The sequence below is a fragment of the Coptis chinensis genome, chromosome 7, assembly GCF_015680905.1.
Source record: "Coptis chinensis isolate HL-2020 chromosome 7, ASM1568090v1, whole genome shotgun sequence".
Taxonomy (NCBI): domain Eukaryota; kingdom Viridiplantae; phylum Streptophyta; class Magnoliopsida; order Ranunculales; family Ranunculaceae; genus Coptis; species Coptis chinensis.
Window position 1 is genome coordinate 2837039 of NC_141462.1, and position 21772 is coordinate 2858810.

The window sequence follows — 21772 nt, forward strand, 5'->3', positions numbered from 1 at the left end:
AAAAATACACCTCAAATATCACATATTACAAAAACGCCATTCAATTTTTTTACACAAACTATACATTCAAAGTGAAAAATAAAAAAATTGAACAAAACATTTACGTACCCTCATGTCATGCATATTCAGTCTTGCTCGAGGGACCGTGTCCTCTATTCTGTATTCATGCATGATCCAATTTGTTTTTGTTCCTTTGGGAGCTTTTCCAACATAGAAGACCAAAGCCTTCCGGCAACCAATTTTTACATCAGTCTTCTTGTGTATGATTTTCTTATCAGCTCCCGTGGCTTTCCAATAGCCATTACCAGCTGCACGATTTGGACGTGTGCCATTTCGATATTTTCGATCCCTTGGTGTGAAGAAGTACCATTCTCTCTCACCATCATTATTTTCTGGCTCGAACATCCCTGTAAATTAAGTACATGCATGAGAGTAAACAGTGACAATATAAGGAAAAAAAAATACTGGGCTTTACAATACAAACTATCACAAAAGATGTACATAATCTTAAGTTTAATGTTTTGTCACTGTAGATAGGTTTGTTAGAATTAGACCGAAATTGAATAACAACGATGAAAAAAGTACTGTACTTCAAAAACTTTCACAAAAATATAGTCCTGGGCTACCACGAGAATATCCTGAGAATATCACGAGAATATCAAAAACAAAAAGGAAAAAAAAATACTGGGCTTTACAATACAATTTAATGTTTTGTCTCTATAGATAGGTTTGTTAGAATTAGACCGAAATTGAATAACAACGATGAAAAAAGTACTATACTTCAAAAACTTTCACAAAAATATAGTCCTGGAAGAGAATATCAAAAACAAAAAGGAAAAAAAAATACTGGGCTTTACAATACAAACTATCACAAAAGATGTACATAATCTGAAGTTTAATGTTTTGTCACTGTAGATAGGTTTGTTAGAATTAGACCGAAATTGAATAACAACGATGAAAAAAGTACTATACTTCAAAAACTTTCACAAAAATATAGTCCTGGGCTACCACGAGAATATCTTGAGAATATCACGAGAATATCAAAAACAAAAAGGAAAAAAAAATACTGGGCTTTACAATACAATTTAATGTTTTGTCTCTATAGATAGGTTTGTTAGAATTAGACCGAAATTGAATAACAACGATGAAAAAAGTACTATACTTCAAAAACTTTCACAAAAATATAGTCCTGGAAGAGAATATCAAAAACAAAAAGGAAAAAAAAATACTGGGCTTTACAATACAAACTATCACAAAAGATGTACATAATCTGAAGTTTAATGTTTTGTCACTGTAGATAGGTTTGTTAGAATTAGACCGAAATTGAATAACAACGATGAAAAAAGTACTATACTTCAAAAACTTTCACAAAAATATAGTCCTGGGCTACCACGAGAATATCCTGAGAATATCACGAGAATATCAAAAACAAAAAGGAAGAGAGAGAATATGAGTTTGTTTTTTATTTTCAGACAGTTATCACACATCCAATGGTCTCGGATCTCGTCCCTATGAGTATATCATGGTATAGAGGAACTCATAAACATATGTGCACATAGAATAAATATATGTCCGGGTAAGCTAAACAAACACTACACCTGTTAGGTCTTCAGGATTGTACTTATAAATATGGACATGTTTAATATTGTTGATAGGTAATGGTCTATTGTGAATTTTCCGAAGTAAATACGATTCAAGAAGCTCGTCGTCCGTTGGAGCAAACCTATAACCAGCTGGGAAAGAACGCAAATACGTCTGAACTCCCTCCTCAACACCATTAAAAGCATCAATAGTAGCACTTAAAACAGACTTAACATCATTAGTAGCATCTGAAACAGACTTAGCGTGCTCATTTTCTCCATCTGCGGCGTTACTATTTTCACCTTTAACCCACGTACTTAGATAGCTAGTTCTCGGAGTAGGAGTAGGAACAACTTTTCTAGGATTTTCTCCCATTTTTTAGAAGAAGCAAGAGATGAAGGAAACTACAACCCAAGAAGAAAATAATATCAAATTCACCTATATATTTAAATTTGAGGATAAGCCATGTACAGCTTAGTTTAGGTATTCATTTGATGATAAATATTTTTTATTTGAGGATAAGCCGTTATAAAGTTTAGGTTTAATTAGGTACGTATTCATTTGATGATAAATCTAAATTTTTAGATTTCATTTTTCACTAACCAATAGGAGAAGTCGGTATCCTGTTGTATTGCATATGTTCATTTATTTCCCTAAATTTTCGACCAAAATTTTCGATTGTAAAGAAGTATATGCTGGCTATTTCGCACCTATGTACTAATAAATAGATTCATATCAGATTTGGAGGGCTGACTAGACTCATTACCGATCCTAATCTCTACACTATATTTTTCATATCTCTATTTTAAGATTTTAGAACCACCTCCCTTAATTATTCTAATCAACTCTTTTTTTTAAAAATAATTTATAAAACACCATTTTATTTTATTGAAATTAGAATTAGTTTCATATTTACACTGAAATTATATTTAACCCCTCATAATGATTTTATATTGTTTTTTAGATTAGAACTATAATTCATAAAATCATACCATGGGAGATGTTAGAGACTTAAAACAAACCACTGTGTAGCAGGTTCGCATACTTGTTCACTTTAACAACTAGATTCTTTGGGCCTCGAAGATAAGGCCCATTAAACGTAGCATGCTGAAGCAATGGACACATTTTATGGGCCTTAACCGATTGTAGGCCCATAACAATTTTGCGGAAATGCCACTGATGAAGTGGGAAATGAGGTCCAGCCTAGAAACACAAATCTGAACCAACAATGGCAATGGCAATGGCAATGGCAGGTCGAAGCATAACACAGAACACAAACCCTAATTCAATTCTTCCACTAATAACTTCAATTAATTCAGTTCTCCAAACCCTAATTCACCCAAACCCTAATTACTCTCAATTGAATCAATTTTCCCTAAATTTGAACCCTAATTTAGTAATTGAAGTCATTAAAACTCAAACTAATCCTCAAAATGCACTCAATTTCTTCAAATGGGCGTCAAATCCTTGTCCGAACCCTAACAATTATTTCCATACCTTTCAATGTTACAATGCTATAATTGATGTTTTACTTTCTCATTGTCTATTTACTACAGCTGAAAACATTCTTGAAAGTTCGAATAATTTAGGAGATTTTATGATTGGTAAAATTATTAAAGCTCATGGTGATCGTGGTAGTATTAGAGCAGCAATTTATTGGTTAAATCGCGCGAAAAGTATTGAATCATATCGTTGTCTGTTTTCGTATAATTCGATTTTAGGTGTTCTTGTTAGAATGAATGATATAAGTTTTGCTAGAAGTATATTTGATGAGATTGTAAAAGAGGGTGTGATTAGACCTGATGTTTCAACTTATACTACTATGATTAGAGGTTATTGTAAGTTGGGTATGATTGAAGATGCGAAAAGGATGTTTAATGGAATGTGTTGTAAACCGAATGTGTTTACTTATAATACTTTTGTTGCCGGGTTATGTAGAAAAGGCGAGATGAAGTATGCTAGGGAGATTGTTGATGAAATGATAGTGGGTAAAGAATGTTTGCCTGATACAGTTACGTTTACTACATTGATTGATGGATATTGTAAACAGAATCAGTTAGAGGAGGCGGAGAAATGCATGGAAGAAATGGTGCGGAGGAGCTGTAAGCCGAATGTTTATACTTACAATGCATTTATTTATGGTTTGTGTACGAATGGAAAGGTTGAAGAAGCAAAAAGGATGATGAGTAAGATGAGGCTGAATGGTTTGAAAGATAATGTCGCAACACACACAAATCTATTGAAGGGACTTTGCATTGTGGGGAGGTCTGATGATGCTGCCAACCATCTAAAGGAAATGATTAGCCTTGGGTTGAAACCTGATGTGAAGGCATATTCCGTGGTAATTCATGACTACTGTAAGCTGGGAAAACCGACCAAAGGAATAGTCCTTCTGGATGAAATGAAGTCAAGAGGTATGAATCCTCATGTTTCCTGTTTCAATTCTTTGTTTAGAGCACTCTGTGATTTGGGTGAGCATGATCGTGCAATTCGTTATCTAAAGGAGATGCCCCAAAGAGGTTCTTCTCCGAATTTTATATCTTATAGCACAGTGATCTGTAAACTCTGTAGTGTTAGAGGAAGGATGCGAGATGTTGAAGACCTTGTTGTCAATATGCATCAGAAAGGCCATTTACCAGATACTACCATGTACAGTACCATGGTTAGAGGGTATTGTCAGGATGATGATATTCAGATGGCAATAGGTGTTTTCCGTGAAATGATTGAGAAGGGTATTGTGATCCATCGAGAAAGCTTTTCAGTGTTTGTTGAAAAGTTATGTGGAAATGGCAAAGCATCTGAGGTTAAGAAACTCTTTGAGGAGATGCGTAAGAGATGCCCTGTGCCGGATGTGGATAGTTACCAGAGTTTAGTGAATGAGAATCTCTGCAAAGTATGGGAAGACTTACCTGACTATTGGAGTTCTAGGATGAATGTGGCGGGAAGGAACAATAAGCAGATAAAACCAAGTCCTGTAGAACAGTTGGTGTAAAAGTAATCGGCTGGATCTGTGCTAAATCCATGATAACATGCTCTCGCTTTATCCCATTTGGTGCCGGGTCTACAAAGGCTCCTGAGATGCTTGGTCTTCAGTCATAATGATTTTTAACAGTTTTGAAGTATGTGGTAGTATGCTACATACGGAAGCAGGAGTGGGCATTGACCATTATATCACAAAGCTCTCAGATTCTCAACAACTAATACTGATAAGGCTCTTAGGAATGGTGAGTTTTTTACTTAAAAAGGGGAGATTCTTTTTTCAAGTTTTCTATACACTAGAGTTTCTAAAATAAAATAAAATAAAAATTAATTGGTATTTTACTAAGCGTAGTTGTCCAAAGTATCTGATTTTTATAATTTTATCCACCAAAAAGATTTGAACTTCAGTGATGCTGTTGGAGAGCTTTTTAAAGATCTTTCAAGCGATGTTCATATTGATTATTCTCAATGATATAACATTTTGCCAATAATATACGTCTGTCCTTACTCCTTATGATTCCAACTTGTTATCAGTATTTCCCATATTACCTCTGCAAGCTTAAATTTCTATAGCTACAGCCTACAGCTATATGTTTTCATAGTTGAACTGATTATTTACTGTTTCAACATGGAATAAATTATTGTTTCACCGCATGTTATTGTGCAAAAAAATATAGAATCTTTTATACTTTGAAAGTTCTATTTGGCTAGTAGTTGTGGTAGCAGCAGACCAGCAGTAGTATATGAAAACACGGCATTTAAGGCATCTGAAGCGCTCGTGTATGCGTAGCAGACGTGTTTATTTTACTTTTTTGCTAGTGTCCAGCAATTACACTGGGCCTTGGTTTATACCCTTCTTTGTGCGTGTTAAGGGGGGGAGGGTGTTGAAACTGTTGTACTTCTTACCAATGTGTTTAATAGGGCTCTCACAAGGTAAAATTTTCTTCATTTCTTTTTCTTTTTCTTTTTTTGGTCGGTAAGCGAGGTTTTTATATAGGTCCCCTACCCCTTTTATTAGAAATAAAATAAATAAAGCTTGTTACATTCTCACTCTCTCACATATTGCTTCCCTCTGGCATCATCATATATAATTTTGTTTACATCTTCTGAAAATTGGCTTGGGTCTAACTCTACATAGCTAGCTGTGGGAATATGGGTGGCTAAAGCATCAGCTAACTTATTTGACTCCCTAAAAACATGGATAATGCTAAACTGTTCAAATAGTTCCCTCATGCGTTTGATGCTTCTGATCATCTTCTCAGCTTGCCAAGAATGTTGACACCGCTTAGTTAAGAAAGATATTACATTCATTGAATCAGTTTGTGCTTTGATCCTCCTGACTCTATGCCATAATGCCATATTCATTCCATGCTCCACTGCTTGCAATTCTATTAACTCTATAAAATGTTTGCTGGCTTTCCCCTGACTTGCCGCAAGTATTTCTCCTTCATCAGTTCGTATGACTGCTGCCCAACCCCCTAACATCCCTTGAAGTGTTCCGTCTGTGTTCAGATTGTGTACTCCGATTCCGGCCTTCTGCCATATGCATCTCTTTTGCTGTCGTTGCTTTAACTTTACCTCAACATTCCAGATATCTATGAATCTTTGTGTGTCAGGTCCTTGCTCCATCTGTATTTGCATAGCCATTAGTTTGATTCTTGTCTCCGCAATCACTGCTCTCACTAACTGATGTGCAGAAGCTTGTTTGTTTTCAAAGATTCTATCATTGCGTGCTTTCCACACCCAGTAGTTGAAACCATTCCACACAAGTCGTGCCACATCTTACTGAATTCCTTTTCCCCTTGTAACTGATTCTACCCATGTCATCTCCCCTTGCCAATTAGCAGCTTGTGTCCTGTTGTAACCCATATGTTGCAATAACATGCTCCACGTGTCTTGTGATAAAGGACACGAATGAAATAATTGTTCCTCATTCTCGATTTCTCTCCAGCAGAAAACACACGAGTCAGTATCCACTACCCTCTGTTCTTTTAATTTTTCCAGTGTCTTCAAGCCTCCACTCACCGCCATCCAACTGATAAACGAATGCCTTGGGATTTTGTTCGAGAACCATACCATATGATGCCACTGTACTGATTGCCTGATGCCTCTTAAACTCTCATAAGTGTCTCTCATGCTGTATCTTCCCGTAACTGAAGCAGTCCAGACAATATTATCATTATTGCCCATTATCTCCACTTCTTCTTCTATCATCTCGATTATTTCACCCAAGTGGGTCTTTACATTCGCTGGAAACTCCCATCTTCCATCTGTAATGAAGTTTGAGACATTCACTTTCATATTGCATCTCGAGTTATACAACAAGGTTGCTGGAAACTTTTCTCGCAAAATTCCCAAAGGATGCCATGGTTCATTCCAAAAACTTGTTTCTCTGCCATTGCCAATCTGATGAAGTAAAATACCCGATGCTTCCTTTCTTAGTTTCAGCACATACATTTCTCCAGCTCCATGAGCAGTCGTTCGGTATTTTCAATTGCTAGAACCCTCTTCCCTTGATTAGATTTTTCTGTACCCAAAGCACCCATAAGTTGTCTGCCTTTGTACAGAGTCTCCATATCTGCTTCATGGTGGCTGTTTGGTTCGCCTTTTCTAAACTTCTGATCCCTAGCCCTCCCACTTCATATGGATAACATACGTCCGGTCCAGTCCATAAGAAGTTTCGAAGGATTCTATTGATGTCTTCAACTGTTTTTTGTGGAAGTATAAAGGCAGCAATCCAATACACACTGAGGTTGTTCAACACTGCTTTTATCAGTTGTAATCTACCTGCATAAGATAGTAGTTTTCCCTTCCAGCTTTGAATCCTTCCAGTCACCTTCGATATCAGCAGGCAACAATCTACTGACCTTAATCTTGTAGTGATCAAAGGCAGTCCAAGATATTTCACCAGCAACTCCCCTCTAGGAAAAAGAAGAGTTTCATTGAATCCGTGTTTGATTCATGGATTACATAATTATTCAAATTAGAAACTAATAATTTCATTAAGTAATAAATTCCATGGGTTGAATTGTTCTTTCTTGTTGAATTGTTTCTTCCGGTACAAATATGGTCAGTTCTGCAATATTTGCATGATGATGCTTGAAATATCTTGTCTTGAAGTGTAATATTGTGCTATTCTTATTACTGTTTGTTTGTATTTATGAGAATCTGATTGTCTTTTATGCGTTATCACAACTACTGGGTCGGCACTATGTGAGAAATTTGTTTTACTTGTTGGTAATAGTGAGCTATGATAAACAAACCATATGACTTTTGTGTGTTTTTGGTTGTTCATGCATATGAGAGAACTGTGGTTTTGGTTTGTCAATTTCTTTGTTCTACGCGCTTGTTCTGTTGTCACGTTCACATATTTAGAGTTTATCAGCCATCTTCTCGAAAAAGAGAATTATGTAGAGCCGTAGCAACTGTCTTGTCTTTTGTCTCTGACTGTTGAGCCCATGGTAGACCGGTATGATGCTTTGAGATGGCCTTGTTTTCTACAATAGTTGTTGTCGACTTGTCGTTTCTCATATGGCATTGCAGTAGTCACTAAAATGGACGGTGTCTCCTACATCGTCAGTGCTTATGATCAAAGAATTTCAGTACCTGTTCCTTGATGCAAGGTTTTCTGCATGATAAGATTTTTATCATTCATTGCCCAAATAAATCTTTTAGTACTCAGTATTACTTCTTAAAGCGGAGTCCTAATTTTTTTTGTTTGCCTTCTTACAGTGTGTTTTTGCAGCAGGAGCATTCATTGGTCATTTGGCATAGAGGTGTTAGCATATCATTTCTTAGCTATCCACTTATGAGCTAGGCAACCAGGGATTCCTTTGCAGATAGTCTGGGCCGGGATCATTTGAAATATACGAGTGAAAATGGGATAAATTTGTTGCACCCTGAAGGGTAACGTGATCTATGAAAGTCGTATGGAAATGTTCATGAAGAATCTCATATCGTACTATGACGGTCATTTGGAGGCCAGGGCACGCTCTGAGATTGTGGGACCCTAGGCGAGGTTTTTAAGTCTGGCTTTTGTAAAACTCAAAATATCTAGTGAAAAATCATATGCATATTGTTTATAAGTAATAACTAATTTTAAGGTTCTTTCAATATCAAAATATGAGTGATCTACTGGTTAGAATTTTACACTTTGTTTATTTCAACCCAAGTTTGACTCCGGGTAGAGACATTTTACACTGAATTGGACCTAGTGTTGCATTGGTCATACCAAGGTAGGGTTTTTTTAGTGGGCTATTTTGTGAGGCTCTTAGGCGGCTGCTTATGCTGCCTACCCTTTAGAGCCGGCCTGTTGGAGGCCAATTGCATATTTGCATGTGTCTAGCTGAGCATAGTTTAGTAGCATGTAATGTGTCTCTGGTATTATTTGTGAGAAAATAAATGTTTATGTATCTTAATTGAGGATCTTGGAGTCTATTTATTAATGTATATAACAAGTGAATGACACTTTTTGACAGTTTAACAAGATATGTATTGAGAGCAAATTTGTGGATATACACATTTTTCCTGTCCACAGGACACCAATTTCTGATTGGTCCACATCATCCATTTAGACACATCAGCTTTGTTTTTCTTTTTCTTTCCATTTCTTAGAATTAACCAAGAAAAAAACAGTAAACTAAACTTATAAAACAAGAATATCCGGCTCTTCTTCTCCGTTAACTATGTTCTATGGTCCTGCGAAGACGTATGTCAAATTGGGGAGACGCTTGATGAGAATCATAGTTCGTAATTCCGAATGAAACTTTAGAATTCCGCTCGAAATTTTGATTTTTCAAAAAATTAGAATTCCAAATATAAAGTCGAAATATCCGAAATCCCAAAATCATCCGAATGTAATAGTGGTCGAAATTTAATAAATTTCAATTTTTGAATTTATCGAAATTCCAAAAATTCCGAAATTATGAACTATGATGAGAATAACAATTATGAGATGTTGGTTGAAACTTGAAACCCCAAATGTCCATAGTAGTTTTTATGCTAGGATTTGCTGATTTGCCATGAAATTGAGGTCTTAAATTATTCGATTTGGAAATGGGTTGTGATTTGGTAAATTGTTCTTAATGTCACTATGAAAGAACCACCTTTATTGCAGTTGTTCTTCCTTAAAAACTCTATTTTTAAATTAGTTCTCAAACATAATTTAGGGAGAAAATAGTCTTTGGTAGCATCCTATTTCAAATAAATCCAAACTTGTAAAGTTGAAATATTCTTATGTAAACTGCTCCCTGAGATAACTTTGGGTTAGAAGATGATGTATAAAAGTACAACAAACAAGGATGGAGAAGATGAATAGTAGTACAACTTCCTCTTGTTTTTGTTATACTCATTACCTTTTTATTTTATTTTTTCCTTTTTTTTGTTAAGGAAAATAGAATAAAGGAAAAAACAAAGGTGATATAGCTGAGTAAGATTAGTTTTGATGACGTGGACCAATCAGAAATTGGTGTCATGTGGACTGGAAAAATGTGTATGTCCACAAATTCGCTTTCATATGTATTTCGTTTATTCCTGGGCAGGAACACACACATGTAGTTCAAGTCTTCAAGAGCATCTCGAACGGCGCTTCCAAATACCGAATTGGGTGTAAGCAAAGAGCACTGTTTCAACTCTGTATTCACATGAGAACAATTTACTCATGGCACAGGAACAAAACCTCAGTTTAAACATTTTCATCTAATATATGCATATACTTCACTAAAAAAAACTTACATATGCATATACATTTTCAAGTGAGTGTGCAAGTTAAGTCTAAAAGTGGTGTATAAACTGGTGGATTCTACTCTCTATCCATATATTACTCTCAATATTAAGGAATAAGAAATGCATTCCACGCCAATTGAACTCCTCCAAATGAAAATAACCAAATGGTGCACAATTTTTTTTTTTTTGATCTCGTTTGGTACGAGTTGAAATGGAGTAGAATTTGAATGTGTTCCTCGTTTGGTGCTGGTTGAAGTTGAGTACTATGTTCCAAACCATTGCACACAAGAATCATACTCTATCTTTAAAATATTTGACTCCATCATTACATTTGATTTGAAGGATGTTTTCACTTTGAAACAAAACCCGAAGATTCTCATATTTGTATTTTTGGATGTGTAATCTTCATGTTTGATGATTGCTAAGATTCTATGATGCTATCTTTTTTTTCGATAATAAGATTCTATGATGCTATCGATATGCTTGACAATATCAAACAACGTAGCACATTACACATCCACGGACACAAGGTTGAAATTGAGACCTTACATTACTACCACAAGACCCAATAGAACCTGTTCATTTCCAACACACTATTATAAGGTGACTAGGTTACTTTCATACTTTCATTTGGACCCTGACGTCTACTTCGCATTCACATTGGAGCCGTCCAATTTCCTTGTGATGTGTATAACAAGAAAAAGAAGCCCATCCAAACCATCTTACATGAAAAAAGGACCCACATAAAGAAACCAACCATTATATCTTTCCAATTATTCCTACTTTAGTCAAGAGTGGGCGGCTTGATTTGTTCCCCATTTTTTTATTATTTATCTCCATGTTTTTGTGGGCTTTTTTAATTTTTTGTAATACTTTTATATTTTTTTAATACCTCTTTCCTTTGTCGTTGGTGCTCCACGCTCTTTCTATGGGATTTAACTCCACTATAAACCAAATTCAACAATTATTTCAAGTCCGCTTGTAAAATGTGTTATTCGCGGACGTGACTCAGCATTCCATTCCGACATACTTTATCTAGACAAATCCGCAAAATCTACCGGTTTAACCGGTTTCCATACTGTTCGTAACTTCTCACCAAATGGACACTCAAACAGTCAAACTCACCTAACTTCGAAATTTCTTCACCTTTTCCATTGGTTAGACCGGTTTCCTAACTTGTTTGAAATTTCTTCAGAAAATTATAACTACTCATGCTGTTGGATACAATGCATCCACCTATCATAAAAATAAGCAGAGTGGTTTATTTTTATCATAATATATATATATTTTTGGAATAATAGACAAATACACAATAATAGTTAGAAGGTCAGTGTAGATTCAAAATTTCTAATCTCATTTAAAATACAAACGGTAGGTTCTTTGTCGAAACCTAAACAATTACATAAATCTACAAAAGGTTTGAAAAAAATAGTAATTGGTAATCGACTTATTGTATTGATAATCAATGACTTGTTATGTAGCTACAATGGCACTAACAAACTTTTTTTGCTTTTCCACCAAAAGATTTAGTTTTAACAAAAATACAAGCCTAGAGATTTAGCAAAAGTCATAAATGTCGGCATAGTATTTTGCCATTTGTAGGATAAGCAAAGGCCGGACGGTTTGGAGTCCAAAAAAGGTTGTATGTTAGAACAACTCATTGTTTAGTTAATGTGAATTTAACTTTCATGTAAGAGTGAATTTGGAGTGAATTTCCATGGAATTTATTCCCCCCACTTCATCTCGCGAGTGGATAAAAAGAAAGAGTAGAAGACTAATAATAATAAATAAATATAATAATTAGAAAATTTATCTGCATTTGAAGCGTTTTTGCATTTCATTTTAATTTCAAGAGCGTTTTCAGTCTCTCTCTCTTTTTTTTGTTTCCTCTCTCTTCTATCTTTATTGGATCGGCGAGTTTTTCAACGAGGTTGTTGTTATTGTATGTTGTTGAATTTTTAAACTTTCAATGAAGTTGAAAATGGCAAATGAATCTACTTCTTCTATCTGTGAATTTGTAAATTTCGAGGAAGCCATTGAGAAGAATTTAATCACTTGTTCATCTTTTTCCAAGGAATGAATATTCTTTCTGTATAGATCGGGTTTAGCTCAATGGATTCGTCTCAGTTTATTTGCTCCTAAATATTGGTAAGTTCCTTCTATATATATATATTCAACTCTACTTTGGTTTCACTGTTTGTTTAGCTGATCTGCTTCACTTCACTTGTATCATAGTTTGAAAGATCCGACTATTTTGTTAGACTAATTTGTTGTTTACAATAATGAAGTTGTATTCTTTTCACGTTTCTGAGTATCTGCTTGCATGTTTTTTGGTTGAATGATCTGAAAAACAGTTAAAGATTGATAAGCTTCTTGAGTTATTGAAGCCTGTGTTTATTTAGTACCCCTTGAAACATCGTTTCCGTACATTTTCGTCAAGATCCCTCATTTTTCATCCAGATTAAGGATTTGGTGTCATAGTGGAAAGAAGAAGCTTTTAGGACTATGAATATACTATCGAGTTTTGTTGGTTATAGTGTCAATTTTATGTTTGCTTATTGATGGTGTTGGAGAATTCGGTTGTTTTGAAATAATATGTTTTTGATAGAGTGTGGACCATGTGGTACTTCAGGTGGATTTCCGGCTAATTAAAGTATGTGTGTTGGTCCAGAGAAATCAGAAACCACAACGTCGTCGTCACCATCATCATCTTGTTCTGAAGAAGTTAAACCTGTCACCAAGAACATGAATCACCTTACTGTTGAAACCGAGGATTCTTTTTCCAGCTTGCTTGAGTTGGCAGCAAATAACGATGTAGATGCTTTTAAGCGATCAGTTGAGCGTGATATTTCTGCTATTGATGAAATTGGGTTATGGTATGGCCGTCAAAAGGGGTCGAAACAGATGGTTCTCGAGCATAGAACTCCTTTGATGGTTGCTGCTACTTATGGTAGTGTTGATGTCTTGAAAATCATTATTGGCTTATCTGAAGCTGATGTTAATCTTTCATGTGGCCCTGATAAGAGCACCGCTCTCCACTGTGCGGCATCAGGTGGATCTCTTCATGCTGTTGATGTTGTAAAGCTACTTTTAGTTTCCGGTGCTGATCCCAATTGTGTGGATTCAAATGGTCGTTGCGCAGCTGATGTTATAGTTGTTTCTCCAAAGCTTCCTGATATGAAAGCTGCACTTGAAGAACTCCTCACCAATAATGGATCATTTGGTTCTTCTGGGGAACACAATCTAAGGATTGTAACAGCTTCATCGAATTCAAACTCTCCACCGCTCTCATCATCACCGGAGAATGGATCTCCATCTTCTGCTTCAGATTCGACTTCATCACCAATGACAAAGTACAATGATCTCCCAGCTTCTTTGATGTCGGAGAAGAAAGAATACCCTATTGATCCATCACTCCCTGACATTAAGAACAGCATTTATGCAACTGATGAATTTCGCATGTTCTCCTTCAAGGTTCGACCTTGTTCAAGGGCATATTCTCATGACTGGACGGAGTGTCCTTTTGTTCACCCGGGTGAAAATGCTAGAAGAAGAGACCCAAGGAAGTTTCACTACAGTTGTGTTCCTTGCCCAGAGTTCCGGAAGGGAGCGTGCAGGAGGGGTGATTTATGTGAATATGCTCATGGAGTTTTTGAGTGTTGGCTTCACCCTGCACAGTATAGGACACGCCTCTGCAAGGATGGTACGGGCTGCATGCGAAGAGTGTGTTTCTTTGCGCACACAACTGAAGAGCTTCGTCCTCTCTATGTGTCCACAGGCTCCGCTGTTCCTTCTCCCCGTTCAGCTGCATCTGCTGCTATGGAAATGGCTGCTGCCTTGAGTCTACTGCCAGCCTCCCCGTCCTCGGCTTCTGTCATGTCACCTAATCCTTTCACGCCACCGATGTCTCCGTCAGCCAGTGGCATTTCACACTCATCCATGGCGTGGCCACAACCAAATGTTCCTACCTTGCATCTTCCTGGAAGCAATCTCCAGTCTAGTCGTCTCAGATCATCCCTTAACGCAAGAGATATTCAAGCTGATGATTTCAGCTTGTTGGCGGAATTTGAAGCACAACAGCAACATCAACATCAGCAGCTCCTCAATGAATTATCATGTTTCTCTCAACCACGGCTAATTCCTACATCTGCCAACCGCCCCATTCGAACAAAATCTCTTGCACCATCAAATTTGGAAGACCTCTTCAGTGCAGAGATGTCCTCATCTCCCCGGTATTCTGATCAGGCTATGTCATCTAGTATGTTTTCGCCATCACACAAATCAGCTGTCCTAAATCAATTCCAGCAGCAACAGAGCATGCTCTCTCCGATAAACACAAATGTATTCTCCCCCAAAAATGTTGATCACCCTCTCTTACAGGCCTCTTTTGGTGGTCTGCACTCTCCAGGAAGAATGTCACCAAGAAGCATGGAACCCATCTCACCAATGAGCTCTAGGGCTGTGTTTTCTCAACGTGAGAAACTTCAACAGCACAGCCTCAGTTCGCGTGATCTTGGATCCAATATGTCTGGGCTTGTTGGATCACCTGTAAACTCTTGGTCAAAGTGGGGATCACCAAATGGGAAACTTGATTGGGCTGTTCATGGCGATGAACTAGGTCCTCAGCGGAAAACAACTTCGTTTGAAACTGGGAACAATGGAGGAGATGAGCCTGATTTGTCATGGGTACAGTCACTGGTTAAAGAATCTCCTCCTGAGATCAAGGAAAAACCAGTTGTACCAACCTCAGCTGTTACTCCCCCAGGTGAGAACTCTAATTCCAAAGCCCAGATTGAGTCCTTAGATCATGCAGTTTTGGGAGCTTGGCTTGAACAGATGCAGCTCGATCAACTTGTGGCTTAGTAACTTGAGCACCTACTGAACTTTTACCAGTAGAGAAGAACGGGAACGGAAATAATACTTTATTTTATTTTTTTGGGTTGGTGGGAAGTAAGAAGTAACTTAGAAGGGAGGGTTAAGAAACGGGACAGGAAATTCATTTTCACCATTTATTGTTACAGAAGTCAGCAAAGGAGTGAAGAGAACCTCTCTGGGTAAATTTCAAAGAGCCTAGTTAGGTGATCTTCCCCAATATTTCGATTTTTTAGTTTTTGTTGTTTTGTTTTTACCTCAATATCTTTTTTCGGTTCCTCAAAGGGCTATTCGTTTCATAAACATGAAACAGAGCTTTAGGTTGCGTGTCCTTCCTTGCGCATCTTTTGATTAATTTGTTCAGTAACTTTGCGCGTAACAGAGAAGAGGGGTGAGGGAGAGATTTAAGATGTAATTCTATTCTATTTTTTTTTACCTTATGCATTGACTCTTGACATCTCCATTTAGAAGCTTATGTATCGCTGAAGCTTCTGTTAGGGGGGATGGAAAAGTAAGAAGAGGGGTTTGGGTATAAGACTCTTGTCCTTTGATGATGTAACATTGAACTAAAGTTTTCTTTATATTATCAATTGTTATTATAACTTCCGTTGTTATTTTTAATATTTTGTTATCTTATCTTTTCACATGTATGCATGCATGCTTGGGTTTGTGGTGGATTTGTATTGAGTAGATGATGGTGTAAATGTGTAATTATAAAGAATTAGGGTGGTTGATGAAAGTGGAATATTTATTTGGATTGTTTTTTCCTTTCTAGATAAGAAAGATAAGATCAACTAAGTCGAGATTGGAATCTAGCTTTGAATAGAGATAAGCGTATCAGTTTATCAGACATTACTTGCAATGGAATCAGTTCTTTATAAGTTTATAGTACTAAATGATACGGTCTGAAGCAGCAGGTTAATTTTGCTCTTGTTAGGAATCTAGTCACATTTGGTTATTGATAATTTTAGGTTAAGTGGACCACTTAAGGCGACTGTCTATTGATTTGGTTTGGTAGGGCCTGCACTCTGCAGTTCTGCAGTCAACTCTAATTGCCTCATTTGATGTAGCCCAAGTGCCCAACGGCCTATTTGATATTGGGTTGTGCACTTGTACGTTGTCGGCTTAAACTGTGGTCCTCTTGGCCCGATCTACAGAGCCTGTCTTTAATCTTTTGAAAACTCGTTCAAGAGTCTTCAACTCAGTACTCGTGCATTAGTTCGGGTCGAGCAACATTGTTAGCTCAGGCAATTGCCTGTGATGTTTTGCTGCTTAATGGTTCTTGCTTGTGCTCAAGTGCTCAACTTCCCTGTATAAGGTAGTACTGTACCCGGCTCCAGCCCAGTCCATGGTCTAGCAATCAGGGCCGGCTCTGGGGCAAGGCCAACTAGGCGGCCGCCTAGGGCCCCGAGTCAAAGCCCAATAATAAGTCCCTCATTCAGTGTTAGGGTACTTGTAGAGAAATTAGAATAGCAATCAACTACACTAAATAATTTTGGATGGTTATTAGGCATTTAAAATAGTTTTGTAGCATAAACAATAGGTTATTTAGTCCCTTTTTAAGAATTCGCTTTGGCCCTACAATCTCAGAGCCGGCCCTGCTAGCAATGTACAGATCGCCATGGTTTGAAACTTCAATTGAACCAATAAATGCAACCTTAACTACCATATATCTTCATGCGTTTTGATGGTCCACGTCGTACGTTCGAGAACATCGAAACTGTCGTGAGTTTAATATACTAACTACCAGGTTAATTATCCTTTAATATACTGCTTTTTAGTTTTGTGATAGTAAGGGGAATGTGAATCATTTTTTTTGGTAAACTGCATTTTATTTATCTAATATATACTAACACAATGGAATGTGGATTTGATGACGATGAATGTGAACGAAATAACTGTAAAGAGCTACGTCAGGCCTTAGTCCTCGTGCTATTGCTGCTTGAATGAACCATGTGAGCTCGGCGCCATGGTCATATATTACCAGTCATTGTCTTTTACTTATGGTAGTCTTCATCATCAATAGCTGGGTGTCGATCTCCTTTATTGACAAGTAATTTACACACAAAAAAACACACACGACACACCTATTTTCCCTATTTATATCAGATGTGATAGATTATTTCTGTCTCATTTGGCAATGCTGAAATCAGATGTTTCTCCCTTTAAATTCACGTCTGAATTCAAGTTGAACAATGCTCAAGTACTTAAATTCAAATGCCGAAAATGATTTTCTTCTAGTAATTATTCTCAGCCATCTGTTGGCATATTTTGAGTTCCATAAACGATCCAAGGCTCTATGGCTGTACGCTAAATGTAAGGAAAATTTTATTAAACGGGGGTTTGGAGTTTGTGATGTTAACTGTTGGTGTATTTTAATATGTGAGTTGATCATATGGGTTGGGTTACTTATGGTACGGCTTTTATTTCCTGTTGGTTATTTTTTGACTTGGTCTTTCTTATCAAGTAACGTTGAGTACAATATCCACGGGTTATTAGCCTATAATGCACCCACTATTGTAGGATCAACTGTTACAAAAAAAAAACGAATTTCTCTCTTCTCACACACTGGAAAAAAACTGGCAGTGTATTTTTTCACTACTGCGGTTCATTGTTTTCATATTTTTTCACTTGGGCAATCAATTCAGTTTATTGTGAGTGTGTAGTGCTCTTCTTCTATTGTTATCTAGTGCAGAGGTTCAATGGAGATTAGTTGATTGGCTGTTGTATCCTGGAGGTTGTGCACTCTCTGCTGCAGTTTGTTTTGAGAGAAGATTCGGAGGCACGAAACAACCTTAAAGAAAGCGACATTGTCCGCGCCTCAGCCTATTGTATTGTGTGTTGGTTTTGTGATTTGGAATTTAGCTGTATATCTCTAAAAATTTTAAGGTTGTTATCGTGTCTTGCTGAAACCATGGATGTGATGATTCAAATTCCAAATGACAATAATCACAATAGGCCGTTTAAGTTTGAAGGACAAAACTTCAAGCGATGGAAGGCAAAGATGCACTTTTATCTCAAACTTATGAAAGTTGCAGATGTTCTGGATAACCCAAAGCCTACTGATACTGAGTTACATGAACCTGCAAGGTCTCATGCTATTGGGAAATGGGAGCAGGCTGATGATTTGTGCTAGAATTATATTTTGAATGGCTTAACCGACGATCTCTACGACTTTTATTCCGAAGTTACCTCTTTTTGCTTTGGAGGTCCGAACGACGACCGCAAAAAAAGAAATATGATACGGAAGAGGCTGGATCAAAAAAATACGCTGTAAGTAGGTATCTTAAATTTCACATGGAAGATATTAAGCCCATTATTGCACAGTGCCATGAACTACAAAAGATAGTTCATGAAGTTCTTTCAGAAGGGATGAAAATCGACGAGCAATTTCAAGTTGCTGTCATGATTGATAAGTTGCCTCCCTCCTAGAAGGATTTCAGAAACACTCTAAAGCATAAGTGCAAGGAATTCTCTATGGAGAATTTAATTACGAGACTTTGTATTGAAGAGGAGTCTCGTATTGAAGACCAAAAAGATGAGGTTGCTGGACCTTCTGCCAAGGTTGCAGTAGTAGCAACTAAGAGTAACCCCTCCCTCAAACCGGCTAAGAAAACCATGAAGGTACCTTATAACAATTATAAGGGCCAAAATATGAATAGGAGTGACTCACATAACCAGAACCATGCTCATAGATACCAAAAATCTTATGTGAAGACAGACCTCTCTGAAGTGCAGTGTTATACCTGCAAGGACTATGGGCATTATGCTAGAAACTGCCGGAAAAATCATCCTGAAAACCAGGCGAATGTAACCGAAGAGCCATATGTGGCTATGATTACAGAGGTTAATTCCATAAAGGTTTCTGATGGGTGGTGGATAGATACGGGTGCTTCTAGGCACGTTTGTAATGAGAAGAACTTTTTTACAAGTTATATTCCAACTAGTAATTAGAAAGTTCTTCTTGGGGATTTTCACACCATCGGGGTTTTGAGTACTGGTAATGTAGAGTTGGAGTTCACTTCTGGGAAGAAACTGGTTTTGAAAGATGTTTTACATACTCCTAGTATAAGAAAGAATTTAATTTATGGGTTTTTGCTTAATAAGGCTGGTTTTCAATAAACTATAGGTGGTGATCAATATGTGATTACCAAGTCTGGAGTGTTTGTAGGGAAGGGGTATGCATGTGATGGAATGTTTAAACTCAATATTTCTGATTTTAATAAAACTTCTAGTTCCGTTTACATGCTTTCTACTTCTATTAATATTTGGCATGCTAGACTTTGTCATGTTAATCGCAAGTATGTTAACAATATGAGTAGCTTAGGTCTTTTGCCTAGTCTTAGCAATGAGGAGTTTAGACAGTGCATCTCTTGTAGCCAAGCCAAGACTACAAAGACTCCTCATAAAAGTGTTGAAAGAAACACAAAACTTTTAGACCTTATTCATACCGACTTATGTGAATATGGAGGCATTTTGACTAGAGGTGGTAAAATATATTTTATCACTTTCATAGATGATTGTTCTAAGTATACATATGTTTACTTGTTAAAGAATAAGAATGATGTTTTCGATGCTTTTAAAGTTTACATGAATGAGGTTCAAAATCAGCATAACAGAAATATTAAGAGACTAAGGAGTGATAGGGGGACTGAATATGGTAATTCTAAATTTCAAAATTATCTAGAGTCCATTGGTATTATACATGAAAGAACAGCTCCTTACTCCCCTGAAATGAATGGAGTTGCGGAGCGTAAAAATAGGACTTATACCGAGCTTATTAATGCAATATTGATAAGTTTTGGAGCTCCAAACAATTTATGGGGAGAAGCTCTTTTTACTGTTTGCTATCTTCTTAATCGAGTTCCATCGGTTAAAACCAAAGTTACACTGTTTGAACTTTGGAAAAATCGGCAACCTAACCTTAATTATTTTCGAGTTTGGGGTTGCTTGGCTTTTGTTAGATTGCCTGACCCAAAGAGACATAAGCTTGGTCCTAGGACACTAAAATGTGCCTTTTTGGGTTCGTTATGCAATTAATAGTAAGGCATATAGATTCCTTGACATAAAAAATAATGTTATCATTGAATCTATGGATGTTGATTTTTATGAGCATGTTTTTCCTTTTGTCATTACAAATAGTGGGGGTTTATTATCTACCGGTGAAACCTTGAAGACCCCTGAAAATGGAGTGACACGTTTACACTCTAGAGATAATGAAACTGACTTGGAACCTAGAAGAAGTAAAAGAGCAAGGGTTGCTAAAGATTTAGGACCCGATTTTTATACCTTCACTTTAGAAAGAGATCCTTCATCTTTAGAGGAAGCTCTTAACTCCTCAGAATCTGATTTTTGGAGAGAGGCCATTCAAGATGAAATGGACTCACTTATAAGTAATAGAACTTGGGAGTTAGTTGACCTACCTCCAGGGTTTAAAACCATACACAATAAGTGAGTTTTAAAAAGGAAACTGAAACCCAACGGATTTGTGGAAAAGTATAAAGCCAGACTTGTAGCTAATGGCTTTGGACAAAAAGAGAACATAGACTTTTTTGACACATATTCTCCTGTTACTTGCATTACTTCTATTAGATTGCTCTTTGCTGTAGCTGTTGTCCATAATTTAGTTGTGCATCAAATGGACGTTAAAACAACCTTCTTAAATGGTACCTTAGAAGAAGAAATCTATATGGACCAGCCCACTGGTTTTGTAGAACCAAGAAATTCCAACAAAGTGTGCAAACTTGTCAAGTCACTGTATGGCTTAAAATAAGCTCCAAAACAGTGGCATGAAAAGTTTGACCAAGTTGTTATTTCTAATGGGTTTAGAATTAACGAGAGTGACAAATATATTTATTTTAAATACCTTGATGGAGTTTGTGTCATGATATGCTTATATGTGGATGATTTGCTGATTTTTGGTTCTAACTTAGAAGTAGTTAATGAGACCAAAACCTTTTTGTCACATAATTTTGATATGAAAAATCTAGGTGAAGCTAATGTCATATTAGGCATCAAAGTCACTAGATCTTCTTCTGGCATATATTTGGATCAAGCACATTATATTGAAAAAGTTCTGAAAAGGTATGATTATTTTGATTGTAAGCCTGTATGTACACCTTTTGATCCAAGTATTAAATTACTTGTTAACACGGGTGACCCAGTTAATCAAAAAGGATATGGTAGTATTATTGGTAGCCTTAGATATGCCACGGACTGCACTAGACCGGACATAGCCTATGCAGTAGGGGTTTTGTGCAGATACACTAGCTGTCCTAGCAATGAACATTGGTATGCAGTTGGTAGACTTATGAGATATCTTAAAAGGACTATCAACTTAGGTATACATTATCAAAAGTTTTCCGCTGTACTTGAAGGATATAGTGATGCTGATTGGAATACCTTATCGGAAGACTCTAAAGCTACTAGTGGATATGTATTTAGTATTGGTGGCGGTGCTGTTTCATGGAAATCCAAAAAACAGACCATCATAGCACAATCCACTATGGAGTCTGAACTCATTGCATTAGCAGCTGCTAGTGAGGAAGCTAGTTGGTTGAGAAACCTTCTATGTGATGTTCCTGTTTGGCATAGACCTGTTCCGGCTACTTTGATT

The 21772-nt window shown here is 36.8% G+C and overlaps 3 protein-coding genes across 5 annotated transcripts; 2 read left to right on the forward strand and 1 right to left on the reverse strand.

Moving 5' to 3' along the window:
* The first annotated feature begins 2783 nt into the window (after positions 1-2783).
* On the forward strand, positions 2784-8681 carry LOC147485205 (uncharacterized). 2 transcript variants are annotated; one of them, XM_086571783.1, is made up of 2 exons: positions 2784-4805; positions 8293-8681. In XM_086571783.1, the coding sequence occupies exon 1, from the start codon at positions 2810-2812 to the stop codon at positions 4571-4573; it is 1764 nt and encodes a 587-aa protein (XP_086427909.1). In that variant the 5' UTR covers positions 2784-2809; the 3' UTR covers positions 4574-4805; positions 8293-8681. The 2 variants fall into 2 exon arrangements, with proteins under 2 accessions (XP_086427909.1, XP_086427910.1); XM_086571784.1 differs by having other exon boundaries at positions 8306-8681.
* LOC147485206 (uncharacterized) lies at positions 6343-7017 on the reverse strand. The gene has a single exon (XM_086571270.1). It carries the CDS (start codon positions 7015-7017, stop codon positions 6343-6345), a length of 675 nt encoding a protein of 224 aa, XP_086427396.1.
* Positions 8682-11904: 3223 nt separating the features above from the next.
* On the forward strand, positions 11905-15758 carry OXS2 (CCCH-type zinc finger protein with ARM repeat domain-containing protein). 2 transcript variants are annotated; one of them, XM_086575264.1, is made up of 2 exons: positions 11905-12432; positions 12917-15758. In XM_086575264.1, exon 2 carries the CDS (start codon positions 12940-12942, stop codon positions 15145-15147), a length of 2208 nt encoding a protein of 735 aa, XP_086431390.1. In that variant the 5' UTR covers positions 11905-12432; positions 12917-12939; the 3' UTR covers positions 15148-15758. The 2 variants fall into 2 exon arrangements, with proteins under 2 accessions (XP_086431390.1, XP_086431391.1); XM_086575265.1 differs by having other exon boundaries at positions 12040-12432; positions 12956-15758.
* The last annotated feature ends 6014 nt before the right edge of the window (positions 15759-21772 follow it).